At 41.7% G+C, this 19,007-nt stretch overlaps 1 protein-coding gene across 1 annotated transcript in view; it reads left to right on the top strand.

The window, feature by feature from the left end:
• LOC8056654 overlaps window positions 1-9,570 on the top strand; it is an 88,370-nt gene extending 78,800 nt beyond the window's left edge. The window contains exons 50-65 of the mRNA XM_021459886.1: window positions 92-907; window positions 1,121-1,197; window positions 1,660-2,128; window positions 2,213-2,299; window positions 2,811-2,966; window positions 3,050-3,234; window positions 3,316-3,849; window positions 3,930-4,107; window positions 4,341-4,483; window positions 4,559-4,685; window positions 4,793-5,014; window positions 5,131-5,487; window positions 5,576-5,734; window positions 5,815-6,096; window positions 8,760-8,948; window positions 9,093-9,570. Of these exons, the coding sequence (XP_021315561.1) occupies window positions 92-907; window positions 1,121-1,197; window positions 1,660-2,128; window positions 2,213-2,299; window positions 2,811-2,966; window positions 3,050-3,234; window positions 3,316-3,849; window positions 3,930-4,107; window positions 4,341-4,483; window positions 4,559-4,685; window positions 4,793-5,014; window positions 5,131-5,487; window positions 5,576-5,734; window positions 5,815-6,096; window positions 8,760-8,843 (3,876 nt within the window). The 3' untranslated portion in view covers window positions 8,844-8,948; window positions 9,093-9,570. The remainder of the gene's footprint in view (window positions 1-91; window positions 908-1,120; window positions 1,198-1,659; window positions 2,129-2,212; window positions 2,300-2,810; window positions 2,967-3,049; window positions 3,235-3,315; window positions 3,850-3,929; window positions 4,108-4,340; window positions 4,484-4,558; window positions 4,686-4,792; window positions 5,015-5,130; window positions 5,488-5,575; window positions 5,735-5,814; window positions 6,097-8,759; window positions 8,949-9,092) is intronic.

Genomic DNA, 19,007 nt, shown 5'->3' with positions numbered 1-19,007 from the left:
AAGAAAATCAGTACCTTATATCATGCAAACAAGTTTTTAATAAATCATAATCTGCTAACTCCTAACAGAATTTATGCATCCTTTTGTTAAGGTATTTTTTGAGCCTGGCCTTCCATCTGGTTGGAGGTGGACCTCACCTTGGAAAATCGAAAGGTCGAATTTTGTAGATAATGATGGATGGGCATATGCTGTGGATTTTCAAAACTTGAATTGGCCAGCATCTTCCTGGAGATCTTCAAAATCACCACATGACTTTGTGAGAAGAAGGCGTTGGGTACGTTCGAGACAGCAGTTGCAAGAACAAAGTGCAGCAATTCCTAGAAAAGTACTTGCTACTGTCAGTCCTCATTCATCTACTGCGTTGCCTTGGACATCGATGATTAAGGATATGGATTTATGCTTGCAAGTTCGCCCGTATTCTGAAAAATCAGAGGAATCATACAGTTGGAGCCAGATTTGTTCACTAGGTTCTGAGGGCATACCTAAGCAGCAGCAGTCTTCACTTTCTAGGCAAAGCACCATAAAACAGTCAGTGGTACCATCAAGGAATTCCGTTCTTAAGCTTGCTGAACTCGAGAAAAAAGATGTGCTCTCATATTGCCATCCTCCTGTTGGCACTGAAAGATATTTCTGGTTTAGTGTTGGAATTGATGCTTCTGTTGTTCATACAGATTTGAATGTACCTGTCTATGACTGGAGAATTTCTTTCAATTCAATTCTTAGACTTGAAAATAAACTTCCCTATGAAGCTGAGTATGCTATTTGGGAGATTTCCACTAAAAGTAATATGGTTGAAAAGCAGCATGGTATTGTCCCTTCGGGTGGAAGTGTATTTATCTATTCAGCAGATATACGGAAACCAATTTACCTTACATTGTTTCTCCAAAATGGTTGGATTCTAGAAAAGGTATTGTGTTTATCCTTTTATGGAGCAGATGTTAAACTTATGGACCATGGATATAGTTTATTTAGAATCCTACCCTGCATGAATCTGAGGAATCTGCAGAACAATAGATTCCACAAGCATACATCTAAGACCAAAGAGGCTACTTACATATTGGCTTGTCTTGGAAAGCTTACATTAAAGTATTCTAATCTTTTGTTTCTTGTTTTCTTTCAGGATGCTGTATTGATAATGGATTTATTGTCCTTGGAGCATGTTTCTTCTTTCTGGATGGTTCAGAAACAAAGCCAGAGGTTTGGAAGCTTTTGCAATGATCCAGTGTTTTGCATGAATAGTAGTATTAGTTTTAAGTTACATGGACCCTGATGTTATTATGTTTGATTATTTTACTATTTTTACAGCAATAACTCAAGTACTGTATGTACCGTGAATCAATGTTTTCAGCTAGGCTGTATCAAAGCTTCAGAAAACTTATCAATCATCTGGGTGTTTCCCTTGTTAACTGTTGATTTGCATTTTGAGAGCATCAAAAGTTCAGTACTTTCACATCAATCATCGTTGTTTCCCTTTTTAAACTGTTGATTCTCATTTTGAGCTGTGTGGTCAGGGCCTAGCATTTCCCCTGTTCTGCCCAATCTCCTCTCTTCAACCTAATGTAGCAGCCTCACTTGAGCTTGTATTTAATATTTTTTTGATGCATTAGCTTTTCTGCTTTTGTTATTTCTGATAGTTTCACTTTTTTCTGTTAATATTAGGAGACTACGAGTTAGTGTTGAGCATGACCTAGGTGCTAGTGATGCTGCACCAAAGACACTGAGATTATTTGTCCCTTACTGGATAAAAAACCACTCGTCAATTCCACTATCTTATCGCATTGTAGAAGGGGAACCCACAGAAAGCTCAGAAGCAGACTCACTTAGCAGACCAGAATCGCTAAGTAGAGTGGCCAAGTCTTCAAAATTTTCCCTTAAATATTCTTCAAAGTCTCTTGTCAGAAGAGGAACAATGTCGCAGAGAAATATGCAAGTACTGGAAGATATTGAAGATTGTAGCACAAACTATGTGATGCTATCACCACAAGATTACTTGAACGGATCTGCAGGTGTGCGCTCTGAGTCTAGGGATAACACTAATTTCAGTCCAGCTCGAGTTGCAATATCTGTGGCTGTTGGTGGTTGCACACAGTACAGTATAGGAGTGTCTCTTTTTGAGCTTGAGAACAAGGTATGCAATGTGTTATGTATGCGATTGATCTATTGCTTATCTTCTTGAGCATTGTAAAATATATACGATGTCATTCATCTTCAGGAGCATGTTGATATCAAAGCATTTTCTTCTGATGGGTCATATTACTGGTTCTCCGTTCAATTGAAGATGGCTTCAGACAGGACAAAGGTTTGAGTCTTCATGTTACAAGATTCTGAGTGTTTGTAGTTTTAGAATTACATGTTAACTGGATATAAAGTTATTATAGTCACAACTCGCAACTGGACAAAGGCATTGTCGCATTGATAGTGATATGACTTTGCATTAGCTTATCTATCCTTTCTGAAAGTTCACAGTCCAGGTTCTCTCAGTAGGTTCCATCTTCTGAGAGGTTTAATCATCTTTGAGCTCAGACACTTCCTGATAGATCCTATGCTTAAGCACGCCTGTTTTTTTTTAGTAAAACTAATGCAAACAGTTTTGACTGATCGTTCTGATCCTTCTGTTCGTATAATCCACTTAATATCCATAACACAACCTCAGTTTTAATACTCTTATTTGCAAATCATAGGTTTGGTTTTTGGTAAATTGAACCTTGATCGATATGTTTTGTTAATTCTGTTTCTGCATAAGATTTATGATGAAGTGTTGTTATATTCAACTATATGCTTGAACCTTTCTGAAATTGTTGACAATGCAGGTTGTAAATTTACTGCCGAGAGCACTTCTTATCAATAGAATTGGAAGAAGTATTTTTCTATCTGAATATCATGATGAGACTGAGGAGCCCTTACAACCATATGAACCTCCAAAAGTATTTCAATGGCGATCAGAATTTGGAAGTGAACTTTTAAAGGTTATTAGTTTGAACTGGCTGTTCTTTGCTTGCTTGTTAATGTTATTGCACCACATTTTTCTTAAACTTTTTTGTGATTGCAGTTGAGGCTGGAGGGATACCAATGGAGTACACCTTTTAGCATCAATGCTAATGGAGTTATGTGTGTGCTCATGAACAGTACAACAGGACATGATCATGCTTTTGTCAGGGTAAATGTGAGAAGTGGAACAAAAAGTTCACGCTATGAAGTTGTATTTCAGCTTGATTGCTGGTCCAGCCCATACAGGTACTGTTCACTTATTCACGTATGTACAGTCTACTTAAAAACTGAACATTTAATTAAGGAAAATCAAAACTATGCAAGCAGGGTGGAGAATCGCTCCATGTTCTTGCCTATACGGTTTCGGCAGGTCGGTGGTGATGATCATTCATGGCGTAATCTGCTTCCGAATTCATCAGCTTCCTTCTTTTGGGAGGACCTCAGCAGAAGGCATCTATTGGAAGTTTTGGTTGATGGAACTGATCCTATGAACTCCATGACATATGACATCGATGTTGTAATGGATCATCAGCCCCTGACTAATTCAGGTGCCCTTAAGAAGGCCTTACGTGTCACTGTCTTGAAGGAGGGGAAATTGCATGTTGTTCAAGTTAGTGATTGGCTGCCAGATAATAGAAATCGAGGACAGATAATTGAAAGGATGTTATCACCAATCTTTCAGCCATCAGAGGTCGACTATGGGCAGTCATCTCCTGATCTGGATAGTGAATTTCATGTTACCTTGGAACTAACGGAGCTTGGTATTTCTGTAATCGACCATATGCCTGAGGAAGTTCTTTACCTCTCAGTGCAGCAACTCTTACTTGCATACTCATCTGGATTGGGCTCTGGAGTAAATCGGTAACAAAAATACTCTTGGTTGTTTACTAGGCTACTTTTTTCTCACTGCTTGTGTTCTCAAATATCCTCTTTTCATGCAGGCTCAAAATGCGGATGCATTGGATTCAAGTTGATAATCAATTACCATTTGTTCCTATGCCTGTCCTTTTCTGTCCTCAAAAGATTGAAAATCAGTCAGATTACATTTTCAAGTTCTCTATGACAGTTCAGACCAATAATTCTCTTGATTTTTGTGTCTATCCATACGTTGGTGTCCAGGTGAGATAATTAGTCAACGTTGGTTATACATAGACCGTCTCATTCTCTAGAACAGGAGGGGAAGCAACTAATGGGTATAGATATTAAATATAGTAAATAAAACTGTACATGGAGAACACAAAAAATCTGTACAAATGGTCCTCTGATCATGTGAGTGAACCTGTATTTCAGTTTTGTGGCATCATTCACCTAGCTATTTCATTTTTATCTGCTTTCTTTTGTCTTTTGTATAGGTTCCTGAGAATTGTGTGTTCTTTGTTAACATCCATGAACCAATCATTTGGCGCCTCCATGAGATGATTCAACACCTAAAATTCGATAGGATATATAGCAATCAACCTTCAGCTGTTTCAGTGGACCCTATACTGAAAATTGGGTAGGTACCTGACCATATGGTGTTGCTTGTTCTTTTTTTATTACCCTATTGATTTTACTGAGCCTTTTCTTACAGGCTTCTGAACATCTCCGAGATCCGATTTAGGGTGTCGATGGCAATGTCCCCAAGCCAAAGGCCAAGGGGAGTACTTGGGTTCTGGTCATCCTTGATGACTGCATTGGGAAACATGGAGCATATGCCGGTAGGGCTGCTATGAAAATTCATGTATCTGCATCATCCATACAAGTATATAGTTTCCATCTGTAGACTGATATCTGTAGACTGATGTGTATTTATTTTCGCATCAAGGTCCGTATAGCTCAAAGATACCGGGAGGAATTGTGCATGCGGCAAAGTGCACTTATGAACGCTGCTATATCTAACATTCAAAAAGATCTTCTTAGCCAACCTCTTCAGCTACTTTCTGGTGTTGACATTCTTGGTAATGCGAGTAGCGCTCTGAGTAACATGAGCAAGGGGATAGCTGCACTGTCTATGGACAAGAAATTCATTCAGGGCCGGATGAGACAGGTTCAATCCTGTTTTTCGCTTTCTTTCTTTTACTATGCACATGTATTTGCATAAATAGGAGTCACCATGCTTTTGATTTGTTCTCTTTTTGAAAACTTTTGATATGTTTTCTCCAGGATAGCAAAGGTGTGGAAGACTTTGGAGATGTAATAAGAGATGGAGGTGGTGCTCTTGCAAAAGGCATCTTTAGAGGTGTCACAGGCATATTGACAAAGCCCATCGAGGGTGCAAAATCTTCCGGTGTTGAAGGTTTTGTGCAAGGAGTTGGAAAGGGTATAATTGGTGCAGCTGCACAACCAGTTAGCGGAGTTCTTGATCTTTTGTCAAAAACTACGGAAGGTGCCAATGCGGTAAAAATGAAAATATCATCAGCGATAATGGCTGAGGAGCAGTTGCTGCGTAGGCGTCTCCCTCGTGCTATTGGTGGGGATAGTTTGCTCTATCCTTATGACGAGCACAAAGCTACTGGCCAGGTAATTAGTAATCTATCTAGGTCAGAGTTTTAATTTACTTTGAAAACCTCTCTGATTTGGTGGTCCTTTTGCAACTTTTGATTTGAAGGCTATCTTGCATCTAGCTGAGTGTGCTACATTCCTTGGTCAAATTGATATTTTTAAAATCCGAGGAAAGTTTGCTTCTACCGATGCTTATGAGGATCATTTTTTACTTCCTAAGGGGAAGATCCTTTTAATCACTCACAGAAGAGTACTATTGCTTCAGGTAAGATACTTCTTTCTCTTATTATGCCATTCTTTTCACTTGTCAGTCCAATTTTAATCACATGCTTGCATGCTTTTCAGTTACCAATGATGACCCAGCGTAAGTTTAATCCTACAAAGGATCCTTGCTCAGTAATATGGGATGTATTATGGGATGATCTGGTAACAGTGGAGATGACCCATGGGAAAAAAGATCCTCCAGGCTCCTTGCCTTCTAAGCTTATTTTGTACTTGAAAGCTAAACCTTCAAATTCGAAGGAAGTTGTTCGTTTGGTCAAGTGTAATCGAGGTTCGGATCAAGCAACTATCATTTACTCTGCAATTGACAAAGCTTATAAAGCTTACGGTCCAAACTGTTTGAAGGTATGTGAAGGAACCTTGTGCACAGTAAGGGCACACGTATCCATATTATAATTAAATAGCATGAATGGCTGAACTTTGTGTGTGAGGTCGGATGCAAATTTCTTCTGTAGTTTGCTAGTTACCTAATTTAAAGTATATTTTTCCTTGTTCTCTCAGTTTAAGTAAATTGATCTTTAAGTGCCCTGCTGTCACAAACTTAGTAAATTTATTTATAATTTAAACAATCCTGGATATTGCTTCCAAGATCCATGACCATCAACTGGCAATCACTAGGCTACGCCATGCATGACCTCTCGGATCTTGAGGCTCCTTTTTCCCTCCAAGAGGTCCAGAACACAATCAATGCCATGCCCTCCGACAAAGCGCCAGGTCCATACGGGTTCACGGGCGCCTTCTTTAAAGCATGCTGGGGAATTATCCAAGATGATGTTATGGCTGCTTTAAACAGCCTCTTCACAATGAACGCCCAGGGATTTGAGTGGCTCAACTCGGCGTGCATCGTCCTGCTGCCCAAAAAAATGGATGCAATGAGGGTGACTGATTTTAGGCCAATTAGTCTCATCCACAGCATCGCGAAAATTTTTTCCAAACTGTTAGCAGTGCGCAAGCTGCATAGGCAGAAGGTACCGTCAGTATTCATGAAATTGGACATCCACAAAGCCTTCGACACGGTGAACTGGGGATACTTACTAGAGGTTCTACAAGCCCTGGGATTCGGACCACGCTGGCGTGAATGGGTTTCTATCCTATTCCGCACGACTTCCTCGTCCGTGCTGCTGAAATGGACAGCATGGCCCCAGCTTCAGGCACGCCAAAGGAGTCCGGCAAGGAGATCCGCTCTCACCTATGCTCTTCATTCTAGCCATGGACCCGCTACAACGCTTGCTTGACCAGGCAACACAACAGGGGATACTCACCCCATTACCCCTTACAGCGACAAAATGGAGGATCTCCATGTATGCAGACGATGCGGCTATCTTCATCAACCCAAAAATAGAGGATGTAGAAGCCATCAAAATTATTCTCCAAGCCTTTGGCACCTTCTCAGGATTACATGTAAATCTAGAAAAGAGCTCCGTGCACCCAATCAGGTGTGAAAACGTTAACCTTGATCATGTTCTATCTCCCTTCACTGGTAGCAGGGGCGCCTTCCCATGCAAATACCTGGGGCTGCAACTTCACACCAGATCACTATAGAAAGTCCACGTCCAACCTCTCATTGAGCGAATAGGGCAAAGGTTGCCCAAATGGAAAGGGCGATGGTTGAACAAAGCGGGACGCCTCACCCTAGTCACCTCCGTCCTCTCCTCCATGCCGACCTACCACCCTACAGTGTTTCCCCTGGCAGCATGGGCCCGAAAGAAAATTGATAAAATCAGGAGATCGTTCCTTTGGAAGGGTGAGGATAATGCCAATGGCGGACACTGCTTAGTTAATTGGCCGACAGTCACCAGACCTAAAGATTTAGGAGGCCTGGGGGTGCCTGACCTTGATAAATTTGGAAGAGCTCTCCGGCTGCGCTGGCTATGGCAAGAATGGGTGGAGGACTCCAAGCCGTGGCTAGGCTTTGAACTCCCTTGTAACGATGTGGATCGCCTCCTTTTTAACGCTTCAATTATAATTACTGTGGGTGATGGTGCTAAGACTCGCTTCTGGCACCATAATTGGCTCGATGGTGTAGCTCCAAGGTACCTAGCTCCAAACCTATTCAGGCTTGTATCAAGAAAGAACCGAACGGTGCAGCAGGAACTCAACAACAACAATTGGGTGCGTTCGCTAAGGGGAAGGATTACCTCCACCGTCCACATTGAAGAATTTGTGTCGCTTTGGATAAGGATTCAAGACGTCCATCTGCAGCATAATGTCCGAGATTCCGCCATTTGGCGTTGGACCACGAATGGGGTCTACTCCACCTGTTCAGCTTATCGAATTCAATTCAAAGGATCATTCAGGTTCTTCTGTTCTGACATGATTTGGAAAGCACAGGTAGAAAACAAATGCAAGTTCTTCGCCTGGGTCCTAATACAAGACAAAATTCTCATAGCCCAAAACCTACAAAAGAGAGGATGGCCTCATGATGAACACTGTGTCCTCTGCAATGGCCCCCTAGAAACCGCACTACATCTTTGCTTGTGCTGCCCTTTTACAAAGGCGGTTTGGGACCAAATTCTCTCCTGGGAGAACTTCAATGTGCTGCTGGCGCAGCATCAGGGCGTCCCAGTGCAGATCAAAGCATGGTGGGAAGAGGCAGTAAAAAAAAAGTGCCAATCGCCGAACACAGACGGCTCAATGGGGTAGTCATCTACACATTTTGGAACATTTGGAAAGAGAGAAATAGGAGAATCTTTAATAATACCTCAGAAACAGTGTCACAAGTGGCCACAAGAATCAAAGAAGACATAGAGCAGAGGAGGAGGGCCTTCGCTCTCGCTTAGTACCTCTTGTTTGTGCCCCTGCTGAAAGAGTTTTTCTTTGCTCCTAGGGTTCTTAATACCCTTTTAGGAGTGTGTTCTTTGGCTGTTTCTCTCCTTTGTACATAAACTCTTTTTCACTATCTTAATTGAAAGGCAGAGCTCCTGCCCTTACTTTCAAAAAATTGCTATGTACTGAATGTGTACTGTAACACTGCCTGATTAATCTGACACATGATCTCAACATTTCAGGAATTGTTGAGATGGAAAGTACCAAGGCCATATGCCCCTCGCAATAATAGTGGCCGAAGTTTCCAAGACCTGTCATTTGGTTAAAAAGTAAAAGCAAATGTGCACTTCTATGTTGTGCTAAAAACAGTAGAAATTTTGTGTTATTGATGTGTGTTAATAGTATGATACAAGCAACACCATAGGATGAAGGTAAGCGCACTCCAGTACAGTGTGTAATTTTGTTTCACAAAAGAGGATAAAAAAACACAATTTATTTTCTCCAATGTCTTCAGTTCACGATTCTGGGCAACATTATATGGCTGTACTGAATTGCAGTTTATATTTATTTTGCAGGTATTTTAGGTTCACACCTTGAGTGATTGCCAGGCAAATGATATATTCAATATATATACTATATAGGTATCAGTGGATAGGTTCTTTGCCTTCATGTAAATATTAGATTTCAGGAGGCGCCGGTATGGTCATGTAAATGTGAGCATGTCTGAGAGCAAGAAGAAAAAATAGTGCAAATTATGCAACATTCACTAGCAAAATGGTAGACTTCTCCTAGTGCTTTTAAGTAGTAGTAAAACACTACCACTAGTCATAGCACATGGAAATCTTACTAGGAGGCATTTAGTTGGGAAAATTTATACTAATTTTTGAATGTTAAAACACTAGGAGAAGCCCACCTTTGAAGTCTCAAATTCTGGTTGTATATTCCTAGCAACTGTTCTTGTTGCATTGTGGTGTTCTCTTGTTCCAGTCATAGGAGAAATGATCATGAAATGCTGATTACAAGCTTTTGATACCCTTGTCATGGGGAGATCCATGTCCTGAATGTGCTTCTAGTTGATAAACTTCATTGGCACAATGTTGGGGTTATCCCGCACAAACAGCAGCGACTGGTAGAAATCAAAGTGAAGCAAGATCCAAGACCTATCCAACCCTTCCTTGAGCCACATAGGGATTAGTGGATCGAGCATTCTTCAATTACACCTAAATTGAGAGAGCTGTTATGATTCCTCTAGACTTCACGACCATATCTGCATTAGGTATGGTCTTTTCTTCTCTTCCACCATCTGCGCCTAAGAGGGGATTGAATTAGGTAATTTATAAAATCTATTTTTAACTATGGCCTGTAAAGGAACCTAGTTAAAACCTTTGCATAAATAAATTGTCTAATGTGTAACTATGGTTTTGTGTTGCTAACTCTACCGCAAGGGTTTTCCAACCTAGATTCTAATTTTATCAACTAAGCAAGGAAAATAAAGTACACAATGTAAAAGCGGAAAGTAAAGGGTGATAAAGTTGCAAATTCTTATTTGACCACGCTGTTATTTTCGAGGTAACGGGGAGAAGCACTTTGCAAGCGTTAAGCTTCTAGGTAACTTCGTGGATAGCTTTGGAGCCTCTCACAAATCGCGCCTCGTAAGGATGCCTTTTAGCTGAAAAGTCATGGGCCTCTTTTTTCTCTTCGGTACATGGTGGTAGTCGCACTATATATGGGTTAGTGTAAAAAAATATAGTTGGGCTGCATAGTAGCTTTCTGTATAGGCACCGCACATGCCTGGTGCACCCACTAGACACGTCGGGTGTGTCCACATTAGCTAGCTGCTAGGACTAAGTCATTGTTGACCACTATAGACAGTAGGAAGTCATGTCATCAAGTATGTCTGGTGCCTTCTGGTTGCCTCCAATCTGAACTGCGTCCTCCCTAGAACCCCTGTACTGTGGCCAACATCTTGTGCACATATTGACATGTAGGTCTTGTATGGTAACTTTGGTCTCTCTTAAGAGGGATCCTCATCCACTACTTAGTTTGGTCTTGTACGGTAACTTTGGTCTCTCTCAAGAGGGATCCTCATCCACTACTTAGTTTATACATTCAGGCTTTGTTTGGATGTAGTTGGATTCACATCAATCTACATGTGTAAAGTGGATTGGAGTGGAATTTGAACCAAATTTTACCCCAACCCACACGAACACACATGGATTGAAGTGAATCCGACAACATCCAAACAAGGCCTCAGTGGGATAGTAGCAGTTGTTATGAGTAAGGTAGTAATCAATAGATGTAAATGTGGTGTGCCTTGGTTTGCATTCAGTTCAACGAATAGGAGTGGTAGTGAGGGAGTCAAACATAGGGGTATGTTATGTCCTAGAAGTTAGGCTTGCTTCTGACCGAGATCGCGCTCGTGCGAGCCCTTCGGTCAAAGATATGGTGAAACCCGATAATGCACACTCTTCTACCCAAAGCTTGGGGGCTTAGCAGACGGATGGAGGCTAGCCCTCGCTCGAGCTCCTGAGCCTACATAGGCGGCATGACACATGAGGAAAAATCTCTCCACTCGCTATAGTTGCGCGGGGGCTCCTAGGCCCACTCGTCAGCCCCCTAAGCTAGGCACTTTCACCACAAAGGAAGCCTCGAGAAGGCTCGCCTAGTGGATGCTGGTCTAAGGAGATAGCCCATGGCAGACACTAGGACATCAGAGATATCAAGCGGTGCACATAGCTACCTCGACTACACGACGAGCTGAGGTTCATTCATGTGTAGCAGCACCCTCTTGGACCCTAGTGCACGAAGGCTATAAATTGTAGATTCCAATCACTTGTTTTCGACCTTCCTTGGAATATAAGGGGAATGTTGGCTCCCAAAGAGGGAGGATCCTTTCTTCCACCTTCATTGGATAGGAGGCTTAGCAAGCGAGAGCTCCGCCAGGAGCAGCAGAGTGTTTGAGTTGGACTTGTAATGAGTGTAATGATTTTGTGGGACTTGTCCATGGTTTCATTTAGTTAAAGGATTAAGGTTTAAGGAGTAATGAAATAAATAGTTGAGGTGGTTATCCGCTGTTTTCTATATCCTGTCCTTGGGAGCAGCCTATCATATTAGCTTATATCTATGATCTTAGATGACCAAATATCATGGAAAATTCTGGTAAACTATAGACTTTGATATGTTTCACTCACCATAAGAATTACCCTCATAGGTGCTATGGTTTGGGAGTCACAAAAATCACAATACAATACAACTGTGCTGCTAGTGACCTGGAATAGTTTCGGTTGTGCACTGTTTTCGACAAACGTAACTACGAAGTTTGGAAAAGGATTCTATAATAAAGTTTTAGGAAATTTGATGAGATTTCCAACGGTATAAATTGCAACTTTATCTGATTAATAGAACATGAGTTATAACCTTTACAAGTTGATGCTTCTGCACTGCTTTAAAGTCTGCACAGTTCTAGTTAATTCCTATTTTCAGCCAAATTAACTTCAGAATCTGGGAAAGTGTTATATACAAAAGTTGTGGAGGATTTCATAAAATTTTCAGTCATGTAAGGATTTTTGTAGATCAAGATATGACTGTTGCAAGTTGTCATGTCTGACATACTGTTTGGATAGATATGATGCTTGGCTGTGTTGGACAGATATCATGCTTGGCTGTTTTACCTAAACTTAATGTCAAAACCTGAGAAAGTATTCTATAAGAAAACCATAGAGGATTCCATCAGCTTTCCAACAGTATAGGTCATAACTATATCAGATTGACTGAATATGAGTTATAGCTATTTTACTAACCTGTGGTTTTTCATCTTGTGAGGAATTTCGGATTTCTTGTATTTGTTAGTGTTGACACCGTTTTTGGCACGTGTCAAAATGATCAGAGCAGGCTAATCGGTAGAGGGAGAGTTATTTTATTAATACTGGTAAAAGGGTGCCAATGAAGATCAGTCGAAAAGATTGGTGCCGATGAACCGATAGAGATTAGTGCCAATGAGTGGTGGTGACCGATGGAAAGGTTGTCGTTCGACTTAGAGGCGTTGTTGACAAGATCGGAGATGTTATTGCCGATGTCGATCTAAAGACTACTGCCGATGAAGCTTGTGATAATATAAAGTGTGCCGATGGAGCGGAAGCCGATGGAAGTTTCATCGTAATTAAGGCAGACAAGGAAGTAGATAGGTGTCGTTTTCCTTTTTTTGTATTTGTTAGAGTATGATTCGTGTAAGAGTCATGTTTTTCCTTAGATATGGACTCGGTGTTCTAGTCGTATATGGTTATGTTTCTTCGGATTAGGGTATAAATATAGACCGAGGGACAATGTAAAAAGATATATCAATCAATATCAAACCAATTTTACTCCTATTTGCATCTGATTACTTTTCGGCGACTTCATCAATTTGCATATTTTCTTTTTACGAGTTCTCATCGATTCGACGAGCTGGATCGCTTCAGTGCGACCTTCGACGATCCTCGAGTTCTGTGTGAGAACCTCTTGGCCATGGCTTCCGGACGTATCGCTATTGTTAGGACCAAAGTACTCGAGTTATCATCCTTGTCGATTAATTGGTCAAATCGATTGGCACGCTTTGGATATCGGATCGGGTATTAGCCCTTTGTGTTTGCAGATCTATTTTTGCATCAACACATCTTTTGCCACGTCCAGTGGGACATATCAACACGATCAACATGTTTAATCCTGAGATCGACACAGAGAACGTCATCACAATAACAGAAGCAGATCTCAAGGAGGAGCAGAAGCAGGCTATGGAAAATGCTATGGAGGATTACAGACAGCTCTACCTGAAATCATTTAGCTTGAACAGAAGTGGAGAAGTCATCCACAAGCAAGATCTGTCATTGCCTCGGCATGTTACCTTTGACTCCAATCCTGGTAAACTTCAAGAGATGGTTAATTCTGCAATAAATCATGCTTTGATTAACCACTCCAATGTGCTATCCAATACTGTTTACAATGTTGTGGTTCAAAGTTTTAAAGAAGGACAAGCACCATCACTTTATGTTGGGCCAGCTTATCACCTACCGGGACTGGCATCGGTCAGTGCTCCATCGGCTCCCTCGTTGCGGGTAGAGAAGTTACTTCTCCTCCAGTTTTGGCAAGTTCGTCTAATGTTCAATCTACACCAATGGGACCAGATCCAGCGCTTTCAGAAGGATGAGTTCAACTCAATACAGATCTATCGGCATCAGCTATGTCAAGGCTCTAGGTTACCTCAAGTATCTGATGCAGCAAGAAAAGCTCTTGTACCATCGGCTCCTCCAGTTTTGGATCAGTACATGATCGGTTGTGGGGCAGACTCAGTGTACATGAAAGGCTTGGTAAGCGTGCTGGCTATTTTCTAAGGAATCAAGAAGAGCTTGAAGAGATGGCAAACGCTAGAGTTCTTGATGAAGAAATATTCTATAGGGACCCTAATATACGTCATGTAGAATCAACTAAGACCCATTATCAGCCGGTCTGGAAAACAAAACTTCCCCAATGGTGCCCTGAGGGTCGACAAGGACACAGAAGAGAAGGATTGAAAGGTCCTAATATGGCTAGAGGGGGGTGAATAGCCTATTTAAAAATTCTACAAACTCACTAGAGCAAGAGGTTAGTAAATAACAAAGCGAAGCTTTTTGCTCTAGCTCTAATGGGGTGTTTGCAAGCCACCTAAACAATAATTCTAGTTCATATGATCACTAGGCACACACAAACTATGTAACTACAAGCTACACTAGTGAACTATGCTACACAAGACAATACTAGCAACTAAACTAGTTACACTACTTTGCGGTAGGTAAAAGGAGAGGAAGAGATGTTTCTCCACAACCAATCACCAATATATAAACAATCAAGCACCGGGAGAATGCCAATCAATCACAATAGAGACAACGATTTTTCTCCCGAGGTTCATGTGCTTGCCGGCACGCTACGTCCCCGTTGTGTCGACCAACACTTGGTGGTTCGGCGGCTAAGAGGTGTAGCACGAACCTCGTCCTCACTAGGACACCGCAAGAACCTACCCACAAGTGAGGTAGCTCAGTGACACGCTCAATCCACTAGAGTTGTCTTTGGCTCTCCGCCAAGGTAGGCACAAACCCCTCACAATCACCGATAGATGGCCACGAACAATCACCAACTTGTGCCGATGCTCCTCTGCTGCTCCAAGCCATCTAGGTGGCGGCAACCACCAGGAGTAACAAGAAAACCGCAGCCAAATCGATCCCCAAGTGCCACTAGATGCAATCACTCAAGAAAATGCACTTGGAATCACTTCCAATCTGACAAAGATGAATAATCTATAAAGGAGATGAGTGGTAGGTGTTTGCTTAGGCTCACAAGGATGTCAAGTATGCTAGAATGGCAAGAGATTGAGCCCCAAACCGGCCAACAACTATTTATAAGCCCCTCAAGCAAATAGAGCTGTTGACTCTTTCACTGGGCAGAAATCGGGACCAATGGACGCGCTGCAGGAGACCACTGTTGACGGTCCTTAATGCTCACATTTAACCGTCAACTAATTATGGAAAAGGACTTATATGCAACCAACACCTAGACTTAGGGTTTTATTTGACAGAATTCCACGAGTTTTGGTGTTTGTCTATTTCTGCAGGGGGTTATCAGGAAATATGAAGGAAAGGCCCACACGTTGGGTTTACATAGAGATATTAACATGCCGCGCAATTTTCTACCAACTAGAAGACTCCACTAGCCACGGGAACGAACAGGAAGGCGATCGGGCTCGGAGACAGGGCGCCCGCCCTACTCTCCTGGGCGCCCGCCCACCTTCTGTGCCCAATCAGAGTCCTCTTCGGGGATCATGCTCCACCGACCTAAGGGATCAAGGAAAACCGTGCGATTAATGTCGGTTTGATCCGACGGCCCAGATTCATCTGAAAAGACAATATAAGCAAGGCCCCCTGGCCCCTGGAGGCATACCTCTTCTACAGAATCAAAGCTAGGGTTTCAATTCTTCATCCAAGTAGAGAGGATCCCTCTAGTTCATCTAGTTCTAGTTCTAGTTCCTCTAGTTCTAGTTCTAGTTAGTTCTAGTTGTAATCTAGAAAATAGGGAGAGAGAATAGGAGAGCGGAGGAGGAGGAGCCGGATCTGTCGGATCTTCCTCAACATTGTACTTTTGCAGCAACTGGTTCGTTCTTCATCGTTCTCCAGGTTCTTCAATTCATAATTCCTGAGTTCTTTAATTACTTTTATTTACATTCAAGTTATTTATTGGATTCCTGTTTGCATCAAGTGCTCTAATCTTTGCAACATTAGAGTAGTAATTAATAGATTAGACATGGTGTTTAGTCTTGCAATTACCTCAAATTGCACCTAATCCACGGATTGTTGTGGCAGCCCTAGGGTAGTGACAGCCCTAACGGTCGACGTATCCCACCTCATTCGGATCGGTGTTTGTAGGACCATAGTCAGAGCTTCCTAGCCCCCTTCTCATCTCTTTCTGTGGTTAGTGTTCTGATGTCCCGAAATAAATAATCTTTGAAGTAATTCTTGATTCTTAGATCAACTAGAGAACTCTCAGGAAACTTCCTCTCTTCCCACCAAAAATAATTATATAGTTATCCTTGGACGATCTTGAGTCTTAATTAGTACACTCACGTTCCCTGTGGAAAATCGATACTCTGGAATGCTCCCGGGTGAAAGCTACATCGGTATCCGTGCGCTTGCAGATTTTTCTGTTTGCGTTTCAAATACCCAACAAGCTTTCTAGCGCTGTTGCCAGGGAACGGTAGCTATGCTAGTTTCGAACCAAGTCGTCCATGTATCCTTTTTTTTCTTTTTACCACACTCACCTTACCATTTTCATCATACCACATGGATTTCACTCCTATCTATTAATTCTTTGCTCCAAAAGGCGAGTTATTAGAGCCACCACCATCATCACATCCAATTCTTACAGATGGCTACGACCTCGGCCCTGATCTAATAGCCATGATTCAGGAGCAACCTTTCTCTGGGCAAGTAGATGAAGATCCATACACCCACCTTAGAGAATTCGAGTAGTTGTGCTCTTGCCGATCCATTTCCGGCATGACACAGGAAACCCTTAAATGGAAATTATTTCCATTCTCCCTTTTGGGAAGAGCAAAAAAGTGGTATGCTCATTCTGTAGGGGGCGTTAATGGAAATTGGGATGAACTTCGGGACAACTTTTGTCTCGCTTTCTTCCCACTTTTTCGAATCGCTGACCTTAGAATCGAAATTCTTACATTCAAACAAAGAGAGAAGGAAACTTTAGGAGCAGCTTGGGCTAGGTTCACAAGCCTTACCAATTCCGGTCCAAACCTTTCCCTGCCTAACCATGTACTGTACTACCACTTTTATCGTGGTCTAAACAAGGAAGCTGCTCTTCACCTCGACATTGCTTCAGGAGGCTCATTCACACACAAACTCACAGATGAGGGGAGAGCTATCCTAGAGAGAATCCTTGAAAATACCCCTTACACAGGCATTTATGATGAGTTTCCTAAAGAAGAAAAAGAAGTCGAGCCTGATCCTAAACCAAAAGATGAGGAACTTGCAACCGAGTTAGAAATTCCACCTAACCCATCTATTAATTTGGTTGTAGAGAAACCTCATGATAAGGGAATGCAAAACCAACTAAGGGATGATGAACCACCACCTTTAGAGCATCCCTTTGAATTCAAGAAAGATCTTTTTGAAGATTATGGAAACACCTCAAATTTTCCTATCCAAACACGACCTCTAGCAGGGACCACTCGATCCGTTCTAAGAGTAGAATCTATTGACATAGAACACATCAAAAGCCTTTCGGCTATTCTGAGTTACGAATGGCTAACAGAAGCTGAGCTGTCTCCTGAGGTAGCTCGAATCATTACTCCTTCATCCATTCTTCTGTGCCAAATTAGAGGGTCCGCTAGGAAGGTCCACTACAATCCATATGTTGGGATAAATGTTATTTCTAAGGAGTTAGCTAACACTCTTTATCCCAACGAGTCCATAACCCCATCTCAAAAACTTTTACAAAGTCCAAATAGATTAATTCTGGAAAGCCATGGGGTATTAAGGGCAGTTCCTGTTAGAATCAAGGACTTTGGAATATGTCTAGATTTTCACATTTTTGACATACCAGAGAGTCCTCTCTTGATTGGCAGACCAATCATGAAACTTGTACAAGAACAACCACAACGAGGTCATTTAGACTTCAAGGTTGGGAATTCCACTATTGTTGTTCCTCTTGCTAGATCAATTAACACGATAGTGGAACCCAAACTTGAACCAGATCCTATTGAGGAGATCTTAATGCTGACTCAAGAGGAAATGGCCCAACCATTCTTTAATCATGAACACTTTGTTCAAGAAGAAGAAGAGTTGGTAGAACCCATTGAGCTAGATAAAAATGAACAACCTTCACCTCCTTCGATAGAGTTAAAACCTCTTCCTTATGGCCTTAGATATGTCTTTTTACACAACAACCCAAAAACTCCAGTAATTATCAGTGACAAGCTTTCCGATTATGAAACACAACAACTTGTCACTGTTCTTGAAAGGCATAGATCAGTATTTGGCTACTCTCTCGAAGATCTCACAGGCATTAGTCCCATTCTCTGCACTCATCGTATCCCTATTGATCCCAATTTTACACCTTCAAGGGAACCACAACGGAGACTTAACAATGCTATGCGAGAGGTTGTTAAGAAAGAGGTCCTCAAACTCTATCATGCTAGGATTATTTATCCTGTGCCACATAGTGAGTGGGTTAGCCCTGTCCAAGTAGTGCCAAAGAAAGGAGGAATGACGGTCGTTAGGAATGAGAATAATGAACTCACCCCTCAATGAATTGTCACTGGGTGGCGTATGTGTATTGACTATCGAAAACTCAACAAGGCTACAAAGAAATATCACTTTCCGTTACCCTTCATTGATGAAATGTTGGAACGGCTCAGATGACCAAGAAAAGACTACCTTTACATGGCCGTATGGAACTTATGCATACCGACGAATGTCGTTCGGATTGTGCAATGCTCCAGCTTCTTTCCAACGGTGCATGATGTCTATTTTCTCGAACATGATTGAGAAGATCATGGAGGTTTTCATGGATGATTTTACTATCTATGGCAAAACCTTCGATCATTGTTTGGAGAATTTAGATAGAGTCTTCCAGCGATGTGAAGAAAAGCACTTAATCCTGAACTGGGAGAAATGCCATTTTATGGTTCAGGAAGGAATAGTGCTAAGACATAAAGTGTCCGAACGTGGTATAGAGGTGGACAAAGCAAAGATTGAAGTTATTGAAAAACTTCCACCTCCCATGAATGTGAAAGGAATCAGTAGCTTTTTGGGACATGCAGGGTTCTATAGACGCTTTATCAAGAACTTCTCTCAAATTGCTAAACCCCTAACTAGTCTCCTAGCTAAGGATGCACCTTTCATCTTTAGTGATGAGTGTCATGAATCTTTTCGAACTCTTAAGAAAGCACTCATCTCAGCCCCAATCATCCA

The sequence above is a fragment of the Sorghum bicolor genome, chromosome 4 (assembly GCF_000003195.3).
Source record: "Sorghum bicolor cultivar BTx623 chromosome 4, Sorghum_bicolor_NCBIv3, whole genome shotgun sequence".
NCBI classification, from domain to species: domain Eukaryota; kingdom Viridiplantae; phylum Streptophyta; class Magnoliopsida; order Poales; family Poaceae; genus Sorghum; species Sorghum bicolor.
This window is presented reverse-complemented; position numbering and strand designations above follow the sequence as displayed.